Source organism: Sminthopsis crassicaudata, chromosome 1, assembly GCF_048593235.1.
Source record: "Sminthopsis crassicaudata isolate SCR6 chromosome 1, ASM4859323v1, whole genome shotgun sequence".
NCBI lineage: Eukaryota > Metazoa > Chordata > Mammalia > Dasyuromorphia > Dasyuridae > Sminthopsis > Sminthopsis crassicaudata.
Genome location: NC_133617.1, coordinates 627,555,406 through 627,575,206, shown reverse-complemented (window position 1 = coordinate 627,575,206; position 19,801 = coordinate 627,555,406). Strand labels below are relative to the sequence as shown.

Sequence of the window (19,801 nt, the reverse complement as noted above, 5' to 3'; positions counted from 1 at the left end):
AGCTACATATTTACATATCTGCTTTCTACTTCTATTACAATCATTCTAGTTCAAGCCTTCATTTCTTCTCAATTAAATTATTATAATAGACTCCTCTGTTTTTCTTTTCTTTCTTTAATCCATTTCACCTGAGCAATCTTCCAAACTTTAATTTTCATACTTTATCAAGCCTTTACTCAGAAAACAGTCTTTTCTATCTATACAGTAATCAACTATCGACTTCCTATTACCTACCTTCCAAAACACACATATTCAGTCTCATTCTATCCCAGTTTTCAGCCTTCTCCCATGCTATTTTCCTTTAGTCTACACTGTAGCCAAATTGTACTAGTCTGTATTCTCTTTCTTCATCTTACCCTTTTTCTAGCACCATGCCTTTACCTATGTATTTCTCCTCCCTGTCCTAGCTACTCAATTGATTGAAATTTTCCCTTCCTTTAAAGCCCAATTGAGCTTGGACCTCCCTCACAAACTTTTTTTTTCCCACAGAATAATTTCCTTTTTTTCACAGAATAATTTCCTGGGAGTAAGTATCTAGCAATCAGGACTAATGAGACCTGGGACTAGGTCAGGAGAAAATTATTGACTTACAAAGTAATAATCAAAAGCCAAAGAAAGAAAACCAGGACTGAGCTGGAAGTCAAGACCTAAAACGGTGGGCCTAATACAAGTTCTGTGACTGACTAATATATCTCTTGTCATACTGAAGAAACTAAAGAGTTAACCAGAAAACTTCCCAGGAAACACACACACTCCATGTGTAAGATGAAATGTAGCAGTCATTGAGGATAAATGCTAGGAATTTAAAATTTGATTTAATTCCAATATTCTTTCATATTAAATACCTTTGCTTTGAATTTACAGACAGTAGGTTTAGTTCAGTAAAAGAAACATTGGTAGGGACTTGTCAACAGTAGATTTAAATTGCCAATTAATCTAACAGAACCAAGAATCTAAAATTAGCTGGAAAAGGAAAGAGGGGGTTCAGGATACTACACTTAATAAATGTAAATTATATTCATTTGGGAGTAAAGGGAAGGCCTCATCAGGATAAAGATCAACTGAGCCTTAAAGGATAGGTAGAATTGCAAAAGACAGAAATGGCTAATAGAATTTTCTAAAACTAGGAACAGTATAATCAGAGAAATGAATAAAAGTATGATGTAACTTGTGATGACAGCATTAGCACCATAGATATCTTAGAATCAACTGGAGTCAGGATAAGCAAAAGTCTTTATTCTTGGTCTTTAGCAGTAGAAGTGAAGGGGATGGACACAGGATCTCCACTTCCTCACCTCTTAATCTCTTGCCCAGAGTCTGGCTAGTCTCCCTGCACCTCGTAGTCCCTCCCACAATTCTCTGTATACACCAAACAATTGGGCCAGCACAGGATAGTGGGAAGGGCCACTTTCCATTCTTATAGAATATTGCCCAATCTGTAATTAGCTTCAAGTGCTAGATTGTCTGACTTTAGTGCATTGACTCAAGAGTTTCAGCCCTTTACATCTCCCACTTTTTTCTTTTGTTTTAGAACACAGGTGGTCACACCATCCCTGATTTCTCAGGGAGGTGAAAACCCCAAAAAGGAGATGATCACACCCTCCCTGACATCTCAGGAAAGAAGGTGAAAACCCCAAAAAGGAGGTGATCACACCCTGCCTGACTTCTCCGGAAGGGAGATGAAAAGCACCAAAGGGAAGTGGGGATTGCTAGCAGGTTTCTGGGCTGAATGGTTTTATTAGAAACAGGTATGCACAAACCCATAAGCATGGGAGGTATTACACAAGCACATAGCAATAATGCACAGTGATGACTCCCCCACAATCAGTGCAGGCTCAATGTGGTGTAATAAACATGAATTGGACATGCAAGTAGTGATATAACAAACAATATAAATCAACATGGTCTTATAAAAGATTTCCAGAAGTCCTAGAAGGAGGGACACCAGATTATGAAACAAACAGTCACACATATGTCTTCTTCAGCAGCCAAGAGATAGTCCAAAACCAATCTATTGTCCATTGCTTCACATGTCAGGGAATCCAATGATCCCTACAAGTTTTTGAAGTCCTGTAATAGTCTTTATATGTATTAGAGAATCCAATGATTCTTGCAGATTTTGCAACAGTTTTATCTATCATTTCTAGGAAAATCCAATGATTCCTGACAACAGTCTTTTCATATCTCAAGAGAATCCAATGATTCCTGAGGGTTTAGAAGTCCTACAACAGTCTTATCATGTCTCAGATAATCCAGTGATTCCTGAGCATTTAGAAGTCCTACAACAATCTTATCATCTCTCAAAAAATCAATGATTCCTGAGGGTTTTCAAGTCCTACAGTGACTGGCCATGGTAGTATACATCCCTTACTAGTAGGATGTCTGATTCTGGTAAATTGATTGATCTTGGATGTTGTGAAGTACATTGCAATAAATCTAGAAGTGATCAGGTGTCCACACTGACTATGGCACTAAAATGGGAGAAGGTATTTCATCAAGCTGCCTAAGGAGAGGCTGACTCAGGAGGAAAATGAAGCAGGTCAAATGCTCACATGTCATTAGTAGTAGGATTAGGCCTGAGAATGGCCACTTTACTTCTGAATGTGGGTATAGTAGGGAGATAAGAAAAAAGAAAGAAAGGAAGGAGGAAAGGAAAGAAAAGAAAGAAAGGAAAGAAAGAAAGAAAGAAAGAAAGAAAGAAAGGAAAGAAAGAAAGAAAGAAAGAAAGAAAGAAAGAAAGAAAGAAAGAAAGAAAGAAAGAAAGAAAGAAAGAAAGAAAGAAAGAGAAAAAGAAGAAAAGAAAGAAAAAAAGAAAGAGAGAAAGAGAGAGAGAAAGAAAGAGAGAAAGAGAAAGAAAGAAAGAGAGAAAGAAAGCAAGCAAGAAAGGAAGGAAGGAGAGAAAGAAAGAAAAAAGTATGAGATATGTACAGAAGATGGCAACTGATTCAATTTGACCAGAATATACAGTATAGAAGAAAGTACTCATATAAGACCAGAAAGGTTGAAAGACATCCTTGAATGCTAAATTAAGAAGTTTAGACATTATATGTGTGTATGCATAGATATATATATAATAGCTTTTTATTTACAAGATATATTCATGGGTAATTTTTCAACATTGACCCTTGCAAAACCCTCTGTTCCAACTTTTCCCCTCCTTCCCCTCACCCCTTCCCCTGGATGGCAGAGATAGACTTTTATTTAGTAGCCAAAAAGAACATATGGGAAAATTGTGAATAGAAGTTACATGATCAGATCTGTACATAATAATTTGAATCCTGTGTAGAGGTTGATATCTTGGGATGTAGATAAGATAAATGAAAAAAAGTTAAAAAAAATTTTTTTTCATTACAAAGGCAATGAAAAGGACCAAAGAGAAAGCCTTAGAGAATAATGTTATTAGGGAGCTGGGAGGAAGAAAACTAACCAGGGAAGGAAGCAGAGAAGGAACAGTTAAAAGTAGAACCTAGAGAGTGCTGTGTCACAGAAGGCCAGGGAATGTTAAAGAGGAGGATTCTCTGTGTGTGTAAACAATAAGACCATTTATTTAGAACATAAATGCATAATAAAGCACATTCCTAGTGAGTATAGTTTCATTTCCCTTCCCCCCAGAGTAGTTTGGGTTTTGGTTGCCATCAAAACTCATGATTCTGATAGGGAAAGATTTGTTCTCTGGGTTTCTCCTTACAGGAAGAGGGTTTCACCAGTGTCAAATGTCCCAGAAGTCAGAGACAAGAGGAAGAGGTGGAAAGGAGGAAATGGAGTAGTTCCTTAGGCTCTGCATTTGCACAAGCTGGAATGATTCTGTGCATTTCCAGACCTCTTCTTCATTTCTCAGATCAGATGTCATTTACAGGAAACTTCTAGATTCAAGCAGCTTTCCTGAATGTTGCCTTGTATTGGTATAATCGAATGCTTGTCAGATACACTCAGTTAAGCCTAAATTTATTTAGAGTAGTGACTGTTCTTTGTCTTTGTAACCCCAGTAAATCTTTAATGTTTGTTGAAATTAACTTAATCTCTAAGATTCTTTCCAGTTCCAGTTATATGACTGATTTAATAGGCTGAATCAGTTGCCTTCTACATGGAAGTTAGTGCCAGGAAATATCAATTGTAATCACCAGAAAATGATTTTTACAACACTACATGTGGCAAAATAATTGTGATCTTATGTGACAAACAGTCATATAACAAACTTCTCTGTGTAGTAGTAATGAAGAAGGGACTCTGAAACTCTAAAACTCCTTGAAGGAGAAAATCTTCAACTCTGCCTCAGTGAAAGAGGAGAGAAAGAAGACAAACAGTTTCATTCTTTTATCTAGGTGGGGTTGGTTCAGTCCTGAACTAAAAGAACTCCAACCCTATACAATTAAAGAAACTCATTCTATTCAAATTCTAGCTCAAGCTGAAACCCAACTTATAGGTGAGCCAACTTGAACTGTCCAACCCCTACTAAAACCCAATATAATAGCTTACTTCAAGGAAGGTCTTTTGCAGATGGACCTCGGTAGCTCACTCAGCTGCCAGGACTTTCTGTCCACTGAGAACTGCATTCTCAGTGCAAAACTCCATTTTGCATAGATCTGCCACTATAGAAGTCAGTCTCTTGGTAAACTGATTTCTATCTAACAATAAACTTTCATTTTGCAACTAATAATTGGAGAGTGAGTGAATTCTTTCACTCCTAAAACCTGTGGCTGATTTAAAAGGGATTCTTAACAATTCTCTTATAGCCACTAATCTAGAGCATTCAAGCAGCATCACTATAATCCCCACATATGGCTCATAGCAGATCTCTATCTAGCACTTTATTGAGTCACTAATATCTTGTAATTGCATGAAGAAGTTAGTTTTTTTTTAAGGGTTTATCAAATTAGCAAGGACTAAACCCAGATCCTGCCAGACCTATTGTGTGTTCCTCTGAAGTCTATTAAATTGGCATATGAGTCATGCTATCTTGAATTGGTGTGTGGTGATCCAGAAGCAAATTATGGGGGAATTATAGAAGTCTCTGTCTGGTCATTTAAGAAGAAAAATAATTTGCTGAAGTCCTGCAGATATGTTCTACCCTATGGAACAGTTGTTTTTGTCCTTTCAAGAAATTCAATGATAGGGAGCAGCAATGTGTAGATAACCTAGAGGAAGAGTTCCATTATATTAAAAAGAACTTCTAGGAAAGATTAATGGAAAGCTGGGAATACGATTCACACACAAAAGAGAGGATGGGTTGCTTTGTGCACACTCCATGAAGGGAGCAGTGATAATCAGTATCAAAGTGGTGAAGTGGATAAAAGGCCTGGGACCTATAGTTAGGAGGACTTGAATTCAAATCCAGCCCCAGACACTTGGGCAAGTCACTTAACCCCCTTTGCCTCAGGTTCCTCATCTGTGAAAGGATTTGGAGAAGGAAATGGCAAACCACTTCAGTCTCTTTGCCAAGAAAACCCCAAATGGGATCCCAAAGAGAAACATCGGAAATAGCATGTCTGTACTGCAGGAAAGATAGGCAGATGGCTACATATTGTTGCCTGGTGAGTTTAACTCATGGTTTCTGTCATTCTCCAGGGTTGGGTGTTTTGTTTTTTTTTTTTTTTTTAAACTCACATAATTGAACAGCCATTGCTTTTCTAAATTATTATCCCGTGTGCATCTTTCTCAGTCCAATCTGTGCTCAGGAAAAAGAACACAGACTGAGCTGAGAGAAATGCACAAGGGATGATGTTTCTAAGAGCAGATGGTCCAGCCGCACACTGGTTCATGCTTCCTATCACTTTCAAGATCAAATGCGAATCTCTCTCCTTGGAGATCCAAGCTCCTCCTAACCTAGACCCGCTTCCCGAGCCAGTCTTTCCCCCCTTTACTCTGTGGCTTCCTAGCTGCTCCAGGGACAGCCCATCCTCCCCGGCTCCATGCCTGGATCATCCCACTGATCCTCCCTCCCTTTCGTGGTCACGTCCTATGAGTGCTTGGGGGGTTACTCGTGCTCGTCGGGTTTCCGTTAGATTGGAAGCTCCCGGAAGGCGGGAGCCATCTTTCGCCCCCATCTCCAGGACTTAGCCCGATGTCTGGCGCACAGCAGGCTCTTAGTAACTGTTTGATTGGCTGGGATGGAAACCCTTACCAAATAAACCTTAATTCCGTTTCTATGAAAAAGAAAAGCCATTCTTCCAAAGACAACCCCTGTAGACGCTCCCGGGCATCTGCGGCCAACCCCGCTTAGTTAACTAGGGGCCTAGTCCCGGCCCCGTCACCTTTGTAAGATCCTAAATTCGGACTTGGGAGCGGTACTTGGAGACCGTGGGATCACGGGAAAGTGGACCCCAAGCCTGTCAGTGGCTTGCCCTAAAGCATCCTTTATAGGGGGCAAGCTGACAGCGCCGGCTAACTCGGAGGAGGAGGCGAGCTCCTCGCCGGCTCCCCCGCACTGGGCTCCCCGTAATGCGCTTTAAGGCAGTCTAAGCAGTTTGACTCCAATGGAGGGCCTCGCCCCACCCCCCTCTCGCTACAAAGCCTGGGATCTAGCCTCTCAGGCCAGGCCGCGCGCTGCGAGGCTCCGGACGCCGCTCCCAGAAGGCCTGCAGGGGGCAGCACGCGTAGGCGGGGCAAAGGCGCCCCGGGCAGGTCGCCCAAGCGCAGGCGCCGAACCCGATGCCCAATAGTCCTGACTCGAGGGTTGGCTCGAATCGGGGGCGGGGCCTGCGCGGCGGGGTGACGACACGAAGGGCGGGGCCGGCGCGCGCCTAGGCGGGACCCCGGGCGGAGCCGCGGGGAGGGAGGGGAGTGGAGATGGCGGCGGCGGTGGCGGCTGAGGGGGGAGGGGGCGGGGAGCCCCGAGGAGTTGACGGGTCCGGCCCGGGGGTCCCGGGAAAGGTGGAGATGGTGAAGGGCCAGCCGTTTGACGTGGGACCGCGCTACACAGAGCTGCAGTACATTGGGGAGGGGGCGTACGGCATGGTCAGGTATGGGGCGGGGGCCGGGAGGGAGCTCCGGAGATGTTCTGAAAGAGGGGAAGGGGCTCCCGGGAGGTTGGAGGAGGGGCGGGGGCCCTGGGGAAGTTCCAAAAGGGGGGAAGGGTCTTCAGGAGTATTGTCAGGGAAAGGAGGGGGCCCCGGCTACGATCCGAGGAAGAAGAGGGGTCTCTAGGGATGTTCTGAGGAAGGGGAGGGGCTTCCAGGGATGTTCTGAAGTAGGGAAGAGGGATGGGGGTGGCGTTCCGAGGCTGAGGAGGGGGCTCTGGGGCTGTTCTCGGGGAGAAGGTGTGCAGGGATGTTCGGAGAGAGGGAAGGGGGGCGTTCTGAGAAAGAACAGGGCTTCGGGGTTCGGAGGGAGGGGGCCCTGAGGTGGTTTCTAGGAAGGGAAGGGGTCTCCTGGGGTCCTGAGGGAGAGGGTTCCCTGGAAGGGGAAGGATCTCTAGGGATGTGCTGAGAGAGGGGGAGGGGACCCCGAAGAGGTTCCTAGGGAGGGGAGGGGGCACTGGACCTTTAAATGGAAGAATCGGGAAGGGGCTGATGGCTAGAGAAGTTGTGGCAGAAGTCTTGGAGGGGAATCAGGGTGGGGAGCCATGCGTTTCCCCGGACTTGGGGTGAGGGGAGGCCAGTGTGTGGGGCTGGGCAGGATCATCTGGGAGATTATCTTGCTGCTGACTTCCTCTGGAATACCCTCCGTTCCAGGCTCTTCCCCTTTTCAGGCCTTCCTGGAGACCTGAACCCTTTCTGGGTCAATTTCCTCCATCTTCCCTTCTCCCCACAGTTCTTGTGAATGTTCTTCTCAGCTGCCACCCCGTGTGGCCCTTTCAGCCCCTCCTTTCCAGGCCCTATCTCCTTGTTTCTTCCCAGGACTTCCTGACTCATTTTCTCCTTACTTTCCTCATCCCCCTTTTGGATTTCTAGATAAATCTGATAGCCCCCCAGTAGGAAGGGAGATGAGGGATCCTAACAGCTGGAGTTTAGGTGGAGGTCTGGGAAGAACGAGTTTCTTCCCTGAGTAAAGTCAGAGCTTGGGCTGGCTGGTCCCCAGTGTACTCCCAGGAGACTTCAGGCCCTGGTGGCAGGAAGGAGCCAGCATTGTTTACTGCCTTGACCCTCCTTCCCCCTTTCTCTTCTATTCCCTACCCAAGGCCTGAGTATAGCTCTGGGGCCTAGCTTTCCCTCAGTTTACCGTGTAACTGTGCCCCTAATCCTTAGTCTCTACAGCTCCTCTAACATCCCCCTCACCCCCCATTCGGTTAGCATTTTGTCCCTTTTCCCACGGGGCAGAGCTCTGTTCCAACTGTGATCCAAGATGGCTCCTTTGCCCTCTACCTCAACAGCTCTGCTTTTGACCATGTTCGAAAGGCTCGAGTAGCCATCAAAAAGATCAGCCCTTTTGAGCACCAGACATATTGCCAGCGCACCCTTCGGGAGATTCAGATCCTGCTTCGTTGCCACCATGAGAATGTCATTGGCATCCGAGACATCCTTCGAGCACCCACGCTGGAAGCCATGAGGGATGTGTATCCTTAACCCCTTTATCCAGCTCTGGACCTAGGATCAGGCTCTAAAAGGCTTCCCCACCCCCTTTCTCTGTCTTCTACTCCTTTCTTTTCCATTTTCCAATAGGATAAAAGAGTGGTGAACAGGACTAGAGATTAATGTTGTTCAGTCATTTCAATCATATCCATTTAACTCTTCGTGACTCCTTTTAGGATTTTTTTGGCAATGATATTGAAGTGGTTTGCCACTTTCTTCTTTGATAGTTTTTTCAGATGAGAAACTAAGTCAAACAGAATTAAGTGACTTGCCCAGAGTCACAAAGCTAGTAAGATCTGAGAGACCAGACTTGAATTCAGGAAGAATCATTTTTATCTTCAAGCCCAATGCTCTATTCTTTGTATCACCTAGCTTTCCCTATAAGTTAGTAGATTGAGGCTTATAGCCATTTTCTCTTGAACTTCCCTCCTCAAAGCCCCACCCAGGTGCTTCCCAGCACAGGAAGATGCTTGGACCTTCCTTAGTTCCCTTTTTCCTCTCTGCTGCTTTCTCAGTTTTCCTGCCTTCATTTCTTGTCTTTTAGTCTATTCTCTACCTCAAGTAAATCCCCATCAACCCTCTTCCTCACACCATTTCCCATGTGTATGGATTTATAATGTAAAAGTAACTGTCTGATGGGGTGTGAGACATTTTAAAGAATGACAGAAAAAGGCTAGATTTAGGGGCCCTCCTATTGGCCTGACTGTGCTGTTGACTATAGCACAGCATGTTATTCTCCTTAACCCTAGTTCCTATTGGTTCCCCCACTTCCTCGTTGGAGTGGGGGGGAACTCCTCCATGACTTCCTCAGTTACATTGTTCAGGACCTGATGGAAACAGACTTGTATAAGCTGCTCAAGAGCCAGCAGCTTAGTAATGACCACGTCTGCTACTTCCTGTACCAAATTCTACGGGGCCTCAAATATATCCACTCAGCCAATGTGCTTCATCGGGACCTCAAACCCTCCAATCTGCTCATCAACACCACTTGTGACCTCAAGGTAAGAAGGCAGAAGTTAGAAATGATCATTTCTCTTCCTTCTCTCACCTTACTCCATTCTACCACATATGTGCTTGGTGGATGCCATTTCCAAACAATGTGTAAAGGACCATGATTTCCAAGGTGCTTATCATTATCTGTGATTCTAAGGATTTTTCTCCATGAGTGGCTTTCTCATTCTGACACATAACTGACAATACATTCTATCATCATTCTTCTACAAATATCAAAAACCTATTATGTTTAAGATTTTTTGCTTACAGAGAATAAAACATATAAAATATGATTCTCCATAAACTTAATCTATCTGGATGAGATACTAGAAATACATGCTTAATAAAACGCTAGTGAATAGAGTTCATGTGGAAAAAAGCTTTTATTCCCTTCTAAAATATGAAGTTATATCTTTTGTCAACAAATCTTATTACATGTAGCAATTGGGGAAAGGAGAAATGAAAATAGTTTTAATATGTTTTGTTTCAAATTTTCCTCAACCTCCTTTATTTCTGATGTGGTTCATGTCCTTTGACCAACATTCATGAGTTCTGTCATCATATTTCAATTGCAGAAATGTTCTTTGGTTATATTAGTTTGGGAAACATTGGCCATTTCAGACACTGTTGTTGATAGAGATAAGTTCAATTTAGTCACAAAAGGAGGCAACCTGACCCTTGAAAAGTTAACATTTAGGTCATTACTCTGGGAAAGAATTATAAACAGAGAGATACACAAAAGCATGAAGAAATGTTCTACAAAAGGCATATTCAAGAGCTTAGTAAATAGGACTGGTTTGTCTGGAGATAAAAGTTTATATTGGAGAACAGTGAGAAATAAGCTAAGTTGGGCCCAGATAATGGCATTGAATGTGAATCTAATAAATTTGTACAATTACAAATGGATAAATAATAGAATACTACTGACTGAAAACGAAGTAGTTTTTGGTTTTTTTCCCTCTAAGATCTGTGACTTTGGCCTCGCCCGAATTGCTGACCCTGAGCATGATCATACAGGCTTCCTGACTGAGTATGTGGCTACCCGCTGGTATAGAGCACCAGAGATCATGCTCAATTCTAAGGTGAGTAGGTGAAGTTATCTTCAGACCTTTCAGAAAACCTCTCCAAATTCCAAGTGAGGGTACTAAAGGAGAAGTGTGAGAAGCCATAAAAAGAGGACATTGAAATTAATGGTCATAAGTGAAGGTGCTCTAACTTTCATCCAGACCACTATGAAGAGGAGAGGACAAGATTGGTTATTTTCATAGCTTCTAATCTCAAATTACAATTATGGGTTTTTATATCATGGGGAGAGGAAAGAGGAATTGCCCACTTCTGTTAGCAAATACAAGTTCTGCTAATCCAGAGAGGTAATGATGAGGATACCCAAGCTCATTTGAGAGCCCCTTTGCCTTCATTGGTTCCTGCTGGGGCAGAAAGGTTAGGAAGGAGTAGTGGTTCAGGACAAGAGGTAACCAGAAAAGCTGCCTTTTTGTGATAGTCCCATGACTACCTATTCCTGTGATTTCCCCCCTTGTCAGGGCTATACCAAATCTATCGATATCTGGTCTGTGGGCTGTATCCTCGCAGAAATGCTCTCCAATCGGCCCATCTTCCCTGGGAAGCACTACCTGGATCAGCTGAACCACATTCTAGGTGAGCACTTGGTAGAGGATTGGGCTGGGGGGCAGGATGGATTGGTGGGGTCCTGTGAGTTATCAGCTACAATGTGGGGCAATTTCAGAATGGATTGTCTAAGGAAATGTAAAATAGGGCTTAGATGCCATCTATTCCAACTTCTCCCCCTTTTTTTCCTCCTAAACAGGTAAGGAATAAGAATCCCAAGGAGGTAACTCCTTGTAATTTATACAGCATCACAGAGCTAGTGAATGATAGAGTCATGATTCAAACCCAGTTCTTATGACTAAATCCAGTGTTCTTTCTATTATACAATGTTGTCTTCTCTAGAGTTGAATTTAGTGCTATTTGCTAGAGCAAGGATGTTCTGGTTTTCAGCTCTTAGATTGTTCCAAATTCTGTTAGGTTTCTATGAGGTTCTTCTAAGCCAGCTTTCCTGGGAAGGTGAATATCAACAGTGATTGCTTATTTCCTTGATTTCCTTCCCATTTCTCTTGTTGTGAACTTTCCTTTGTTCCCAGGTATCCTAGGTTCTCCATCCCAGGATGATCTGAATTGTATCATCAACATGAAGGCTCGGAACTACCTACAGTCACTTCCATCCAAACCTAAGGTGCCCTGGGTCAAGCTCTTTCCCAAAGCAGACTCCAAAGGTGAGAGGGAGAGAAAGAATTGGGATAGATACTGAAAAATAAGAAGAGTAGGACAATCTGACTGTGGAGAGAATCCAGAGTAAAGAAGGCATGAGGCTAGGGACAGCATAGCCCTAGAATTTCAGTCCACATAAGGGATTGGAGTAGAAGTAGGGGAATTTCTGTTTCCTAGTTCTACTAGCTAAAGGGGACCAGCTTTCATGGTACGTCTCTCCTTGCCCAATAGATTCTGTGCCTCTAGTTCCATCACTTAAATTTAAAGGGGAACTTAAATATAGGGGGAAAAGAAAAGTATCTAGTATACCTTTCCCTCCTACCCATCCCTCATGCTCACTCTGCCCCATGAGGCAAGGATTTGTGGACTCCATGCCTCTGACCCATGACCTTACCCAGCCCTGGACCTGCTGGACCGGATGTTGACCTTTAACCCTAACAAGCGAATCACAGTGGAGGATGCCCTGGCCCACCCCTACTTGGAGCAGTACTATGATCCAACTGATGAGGTGGGACAAGGGGCTGGCATCAAATGGGGTTGGGAGGGTGAAAAAAAAAGCACAATTTCTGACTGGATGGCCATCTTTGAAGTCTCTAACTTTAATCCCCTTCCCTTGCTTTTCTCAGCCAGTGGCAGAAGAACCCTTTACTTTTGATATGGAGTTGGATGATCTACCAAAGGAACGACTGAAGGAACTCATCTTCCAAGAGACAGCTCGATTCCAACCTGGAGCCCCAGGAGCCCCTTGAAACAAGGATCCTCTCCTGTTGAGGACCTGGTAAGTACTTCTGATCCATTCGTGTTTATACCCCGTTTACATATCCTGTGTGCAAACACCTGCCTACAGCCCTGTTACCATAAACAAATTGCCTACAAACATCTGGGGACACAAAAGCCTATATATATGTGTGTCCCATTACCCTGGATGCATACACATTCCCTCCTTCATCCCGTATCACCCCATATTGTACACAAACCCATATCTATACACTCCTCTAAATAAACACCTATTCCATCATATCTTTACAAGTCTACCTCTTCTCCTGGATTTGCTTCCCCCAGCAAGACCCTCCCCTCCTCCTCCCTACCTCTTCCTGTTACGAGGCTTATTCATATTATATAACACTTCAGAGTTTACAAAGTGCCTTCCTCACAACAGCCTTGTGAGGTGAATAGTACAAATATTGCGATTGCCGTTTTAGACGTGAGAATATTTAAAGTACAGATGAGTTAAAACAGTCAGTAAGTAGCAGAATTGAGAACTAAAGCCAGTTTCTTTGATGACAAGTTCAGTGCTCCTTCCACTAGGTTTTTCTATCTTACCCTCCTCTGTTTGTCTGGCCCTACAGCATGGAAAAGCCAGGGTTTCCTGGGCTCAGTTTTCTTGCATCCCTTTATCAACCTCTCTCCATTTACCAAACTGTCCTAGTGGGAACTGGAGTACCTTCAGGGTACCTCCAGTGTACATTCCTTGGCCTCCTAGGAATTTGGAACTACAAAGTAACTTTTGGAAAGAGATTATGTGGAGAGGCCTTTCTACCAGAGGGGCATCCCTTCTGTAATCTCCTTTCCTCCAGTTTAAATAATGATGGTATATCCATATTCTTCGTTCCTTCAATCCCAAGGGTGGTAGTAGGAGATATAAATATTTGGGAAGAAGACCAAGTGTGCTTATACATGTCTGAAGGTCCAAGCCAGTTTTCCCTGACTCTTATTAATCAGATCAATTTTTCAGCCAACTTTGGTTAATTGGTTCCCTGCCTCTTTCTTATGACCTTTGATCTCAGGTTTCTTCTCCTTCGTCATAAATCTCTGAATTTGGGTCTTGGCCTCTCTTTTTCCATCCAGAGTCTGAATTCCACCTGCCCCTTTTCCTGCTGGACTGTTTGAAACTGGATGCCACTCACACTCTGGCCCCCCATTCCAGGCAGAGGACGAATGGGTGTGTGTGTATGGGGGGGTGTTTGGGCCCCTGTGTCCTAACATGCTTTATCTCAGAGAAAGCCTTTCATCCCCTTTACTTCAGGCTGTAACCATGGCCCCTCCTGCAGCTGGGGGTTTTGGACCAAACCTTTGCTCCCTTGGCTGGCTCACCACTGCCCCAGAAGCCTTCACTCCCCTTCCCATTTCAGCCTGGCCTAGGGAGCCCAAGGCTGCTTTGCCCATTTCCTTTCACATGCTCCTTTTCTCAAGGGCTAGTACTGCTTCTCAGCCTTCTAATTCCTACAAGGCACCTTGAAGAATGTGTTTGGTGGGGAGTGAGTTGGAAGGGTTTTGACTCTTTCATATGATTGACACCTCCCCTAGATCTTCTCTAACCTCTGTGGGACATTCCTGACTCTTAAGGGCTAGTTTTCAGATTGAGGAGAAAGGAAGAGGTCTGGAAGGGAGGAACTGGGGTCCTTCAGACGCTGGGCTTGTGCCCCTGAAGCTGCCACGTTTAACCCCATTGCCCCTTCCCCTTCCTAGAAGGGGTGCCCCTGCTGCTTGTGTGTGTGTGAATGTGTGTGGGAGGGAAAGGCTGGCCAGCCAATTCTACAGTATTGTAGGGGAGGCTATGCCTGTCTCCCAGCATCTGTATCTAATATATAAATATATAGATGTGTATCAGGATACCCTGCCTCTGTGTGTCTATTTGCTGCCATTTCATAAGGGCTTCATCGACTATTCTGGGCCTTTCTTGGAATTGACCAGCATTTTGGGGGGATGGGGGATGGTAAGGAAGTAGAAAGGGCTTAATCATCAACAACCTAAGCCCTGCCGACTCCAGAGATCTGTGACCTCAGCTAGCCGGACTCCATTCTTTCTCCACCATACTTGAATGGGTACAGTTGGGCCTGGGGTAGGGTAGGGGTGGTGGAAGGGTTTGGGAAAGCCAAAGATGCATGGAGGGGCCTCCTTACTAAAAAGGAGTGGGGTCATTTTCTCCATTAAGTCCCCACTCTCTTCTTACCCTGTTCATTTCCTGTCTAACTGGAATGGGGGTGACTCAAGGGTTTCCCATTTGTTCCTACACACACCCCATAACTGCCTGGAGGCACCTGACCCTGAGCACCCAGTGGAGGGGGGGAAGGGAAGCTCTTGGTCAGTCACCTTCTAAATCAGCAGGGGGCGCCCGAGCAAGCATGCTAGAGTGAGCTTTCCTGTTCCAGTTCTGCTCTGTCCCTAGGGATGGAAGGCAGCCTGAGACTGAAGGGGGGTGGGGACATGGCCTGGGGCGGTCCAGGTCCCAGGATGTCCCGCCCTGGCTCAAGCCCTATCGGCTGGGCCTCCTGCCAGTGGCAGGCTCAGCAGGTCCTTGGGGCGTGGTGGAGCCATAGAGGTAGCCTTCTGCAGCCCCAGCAGAGCAAACCTGCAGTCAGAAGAACTGGAGAGGTAGCCGAGGGGAAGCCTTTCCTGCTGGAGCCTGAGACCCTCCCATCTCACCCTCTGATGTCGGCCTCTACCGTGACCTCCTTTCTCTACTATGCCCTCCCTGCCTTGGGGGGCTATACTTTGCTCTCCCTGTTCTTCCTTCGTCGACCTCATCTACTCCATGTTCCTCTGCATCGAGCCTTCCGCTGCCAATTTGCTGCCCACAGAGGGGGTGAGGATACTGCTTCCAAGGAATAAACAGTAATGAATTTGGGACCAGGAGACAAGAATGGAAAGGGGAGCTTAGACAGAGAGATGAAAAGTTCTGGGGTACGTGGAGGAAATGGAATAAGATTGTTTTAAAATTAAGTCACTGTGTGGCTAGCCGGGATTCTTTTCTATTAGAGTTTGACACCATTGTAAAGGATGAATGGGATGGAATTGAGGAGAAGAGATGGTCTTAAATATATAGTAGAGTATTGAGGCAGGGAGACAGGTTCAAAGGGATCAGATTGAAAAGAAGTTCTGGGGAATAATTGGGTGGATAATGGGATTGGGTGAATAGGAAGAAGAGACAAGTACTTTGGGAAGGAATGGAATTGGAGAAAGGAAACGAGTTCTAGGGAATGAAAAAGAAGAAATTAGGAGGGTTGAAGGAGTGGTATGGAGAAAGAAAAAAAAAACAGATACTGATCAGAGGAACAAGAAAACAAAGTAGTACAGAGGAATGGAATGTGATTCACAGAGAAACTGGAACTGAAGAAGGAAGCTCAAATTTATGTCCCATCCCTTCATACAGGTTCTGGAGAACGGCTTGAGAATACCATGGAAGCCCTTGAGAAGTGAGTTTGCCCCTCTCCTTTGATCTCTGATCCCACTGTTTCCTTTCTAGGCTCCATACCCCACAGATATTGGGTCAGAAGTGACCTCTGTACCCTTTCCTTCCCACAGCTCTATGACCCAACGACCAGACCTCTTTGAGCTGGACTGCCATCTGACCCGGGATGGCCAAGTTGTTGTCTCCCATGATGGGAACCTATTTCGACAATCTGGCCTGAACAAGAATATTCAGGATGTAGACTATAAGGTGGAATCCTTATATAAGTCCTTCCCCCCATTTAAAACTTTCCTGTCTTCCCCCAGAATCTCCTTAAGGACCTTACCCCTACACCCCTCCCCCACATCAAGGTCCTTCATATCTTTGCCCTTTCATTCTGCCAGCATGGTTTCCCTGTGATATCAACCCTTTCTCTCCTACACTTCCCCCAGGACCTGCCTCTTTACAGGGAGGAGTTGGAAGTGTACTTCTCCCCAGGTGAGAAATAGAGGGGCCTTGGATTGGGAATAGTTTACTATCAAAGTTACTTTCTGTATTCCCTGGGAACTGCTGTAGGGAAGGGAGGGAGAAATAAGCAAACCTACATTCTTTAGTCAGTGTGATGGGAGAGAGGGAATCTTCACATCCTGCCCTCCTTCCTGGACATATATCTGATTTCTCTGTGATCCCAAACCTCCCTTTTACTATAACCTTTTGCTCTTTTCTTTGACACACCCCTCTCAAAATCTTCAGTCCCCTTAGTAACCTCTGATCTCTCTGACCTCCAATCTCTTCTCTGTAATCCCTTTCTCCTTTCAATACCTACTATTTCCCTTTGACTGTAGGCAAATTTGCACATGGATCAGACCGAAAGATGATTAGTCTAGAAGATGTTTTCCAGAGATTCCCTCAAATACCAGTATCTGTGGAAGTGAAAACAGACAATGAGAAACTAATTAACAAGGTAAGACAGAAAGACTGAAGACAGTTCAGAAGATGGGAGAAGAGAAATTGAAAAATAGGGCACATTGACTTCTGAATGGGGGAGAGCTAGGGACTGAGGAAGTTTTAGGAGCCAAGAAATCCCCTCTGAATTTCACACCCCCAGATCGCCTCATTGGTCAAGCAATTTGGCAGAAATGAAATCACCATCTGGGCTTCTACAAAGAATTCTGTCATGAAGAAATGCCGTGTAGCTGTAAGTTACCTTTTCTGTCTTAAACTTACTTATCTCCCATTTCCTGATAATTCCCTTATTCTTCTATTACCCCAAACCCCTACTTAATTCCATCTGACCATTACTCATGAAATTCTATGCTCTCTGCTGCTCCCTCTTCAAAGGACTTCTTTCTCCTTCAGGAGACAATATATGAGATCGATTGGACTTATTCTACACCTGCTTCTGAAGTGCCATTCCTTTCCTTAGCCTTTAGGTTTTTTGTAGATTACAGCAACATGTAAGAGGCCACATCAAAAAAGGACTTTTGCTGCCTGTGGGAAGGTTTCTATTAAGTGAGGAGTGGTTGAGCCACCTAAAAGATAGCTTGGAATCTGAAAATTTTGGGGTTAGAATCCTGATTTTGCCACTTACTACCTGGGTGGTGGTCATAGCAAAAAAAATTTATTTATTTGATTGTGTTTTTTTCATCCATTGGAAATGGGGTTGGACTAGAGAATCTTAAAGGTCTCTTACTATTTTAACATTCTATTTTGTCAGAAAGGACATTGCAGATAGAGAATGTGCTTTGAGCCTTTAAGCAAAGCAAGTTAGCATGATATCTGAAGGGGAAGAGAGACACATTGAGGTCTCTGGCTTATCTGGATTAGTAGGGAGAACAAAGACTAGACTATTAAAGAGGAAATCAAGTTGGGGCCATATGGAGTGTCTTGAATCTCAGAATAGAGAGGCCACAGTTGGGGTTTAGATTTAATAATGTAGGTATTGGTAATCCTTGGAGCATTCTGCTGTCCTGTACTCTTGAGCACCTCTTTCCTGGAAGGCCTTGCTTGCCATTCTCCTTCAGATAAGCTTGGATTTCCCTTTCCTCTCCTTACCCCTAGCACTGACCTTCCTGACTCCCCTAGAATCCAGAAATGCCAACTTCTTTCACTGTACTTCGAGCTCTTTGGTTGGTGTTGATGTACTACATGGGACTGTTGCCCTTCTTTTCCATCCGTGAGAAATTCCTGCTGTGCTTCCTGCCCACCATCATCAATAGGTAATGGGGCTGTTAGACTAGGCTCTGACCTTGGGAAAGAGACAGGGCACATAAAACAAAGGCGTTAGGGGTCTCTGGGACATCTCTTCCCCTCTCTCTTTTGTGATCACTGATAATAATGAGAAGAATTACAATCATGGTGATGGGGCTGAGGAAGAAATTTTTGAGCAGTATCTCAAAGCCAGGCCTAATTGACTGATCAGATTTTATCTCTTGAATCAAGGACCTACTTCCCATTTCGGTACTCTGCTTTGAATAGATTGGCAGCAGCCTTAACTAAGAGGTAAGGTGAGCAAGGAGAAAAGGGGGTTGGGCATTGCTTCAGCCCTGTGACCTCTGTTGTCTGAGATTGCTTCTTTCTTCCCTCAGCCTGATCATGAGGAGAAGTCTAATCAGGCATCTTGAAGAAAGAGGGATACAAGTGAGTACAGTCATTACTTGTCAACTAATATTTCAGAATATTTCATGTCTACTCTGCCCTGTGTTGCTAAGGAGGAAAGAGGAAGCAAAAAAAAAATCATTTTTGAGTTTCCATTGTGCTTTACAGTTTTAAACCATTTTTCTTAGCACACGTCTGTAAGATACATAGTATAAATTCTCTTATCTCAGTTTTACTGGGCAAATAACCTAAGATTTAAAGAAGTCAAAATGATTTGTATAGTCACATATAGGAAATGTCTGAGCTATTCCACAATGTCTGCCAGTCTCTACACCCAAGAGCTATCACACAAATAAAATACATAAGATTAATGTATTTTATTTTTAGCTAGTGGCATAGGTAGAACTCGTAATTATAGGAGTTCTCAGGAGGCTTTAAGGAGAAGTCTTTATGGAAGTGAAGAAGGAATGGGTGATTTTGACAAGTTTGTTTTCCCAACTTTATGTACTCACTTTCCTAACTTTATCTACTCTTTAGGTTGTGTTTTGGTGCCTTAATGAAGAATCCGATTTTGAAGTAGCATATAGGCTGGGAGCCACAGGGGTCATGACGGATTACCCTACTGCCCTTCGGCATTACCTGGACAATCACCCCCAGAAATCTAACCAGAGCAACTTGGACAGGTGACTCTGTAACTGGGTCAAGGATCTCTACATTTATTTTCCTTTTTAAATGTTGAATACATCACTTTCCAGTGACTCTCCAGCTCCACAATAGAAATTTCCCCAGAAGTCAAGCAAAAAAAATTGATTTGTGTCAACTGGTGCTGTCTGAAAATACATGCTTTCTGATGGTTTGTTTGCCTCTCTGCTGAGAGGCAAGAAATATATTTTAAAATCCAGTTTAATTCTTAAATGACAAGTGGATACGAACACATGAATCAGAACTCCTTAAATCTTTGTGTTTTTCCTGTATTTTGTGATCGTCTTGTATATTTGATTTTGCGCAGCATCAGATCTTACAAGTTTTTCAAGATCTCCCTAAAAACACTTTTTCACGAACACGATTACTCCTGCCCTGCTGCCTTTCATCTTTATTCCCCAATAAAAGTTTTCTTACTGACTCAAGTGTCTTTATTGAGGAAGGGGTTGGGGAAGAAGACATGAGCATGGGAGGAGAGTCCTGGGCTTCTGGTCGGGCCACATTCCTGACCCTGAGAGCAAGTGTACTTTCTGGTGCCACTCCC

General features: G+C 44.1%; 2 protein-coding genes across 3 annotated transcripts; both read left to right on the top strand.

Moving 5' to 3' along the window:
* Nucleotides 1-6,763: 6,763 nt before the first annotated feature.
* MAPK3 (mitogen-activated protein kinase 3) lies at nt 6,764-14,399 on the top strand. The gene is made up of 9 exons (XM_074305098.1): nt 6,764-6,959; nt 8,309-8,491; nt 9,319-9,508; nt 10,466-10,582; nt 11,042-11,156; nt 11,660-11,791; nt 12,185-12,294; nt 12,413-12,564; nt 13,635-14,399. The coding sequence occupies exons 1-8, from the start codon at nt 6,787-6,789 to the stop codon at nt 12,533-12,535; spliced, it is 1,143 nt and encodes a 380-aa protein (XP_074161199.1). The 5' UTR covers nt 6,764-6,786; the 3' UTR covers nt 12,536-12,564; nt 13,635-14,399.
* Nucleotides 14,400-14,851: 452 nt separating this feature from the next.
* GDPD3 (glycerophosphodiester phosphodiesterase domain containing 3) lies at nt 14,852-19,677 on the top strand. 2 transcript variants are annotated; one of them, XR_012488386.1, is made up of 10 exons: nt 14,852-15,372; nt 15,940-15,982; nt 16,092-16,227; nt 16,410-16,455; nt 16,803-16,921; nt 17,066-17,155; nt 18,043-18,176; nt 18,400-18,464; nt 18,546-18,597; nt 19,093-19,677. XR_012488386.1 is itself a non-coding variant. In XM_074304108.1 (10 exons), the coding sequence occupies exons 1-10, from the start codon at nt 14,958-14,960 to the stop codon at nt 19,240-19,242; spliced, it is 1,245 nt and encodes a 414-aa protein (XP_074160209.1). In that variant the 5' UTR covers nt 14,857-14,957; the 3' UTR covers nt 19,243-19,677. The 2 variants fall into 2 exon arrangements, 1 of the variants encoding a protein (XP_074160209.1); XM_074304108.1 differs by having other exon boundaries at nt 14,857-15,372; nt 18,400-18,459.
* The last annotated feature ends 124 nt before the right edge of the window (nt 19,678-19,801 follow it).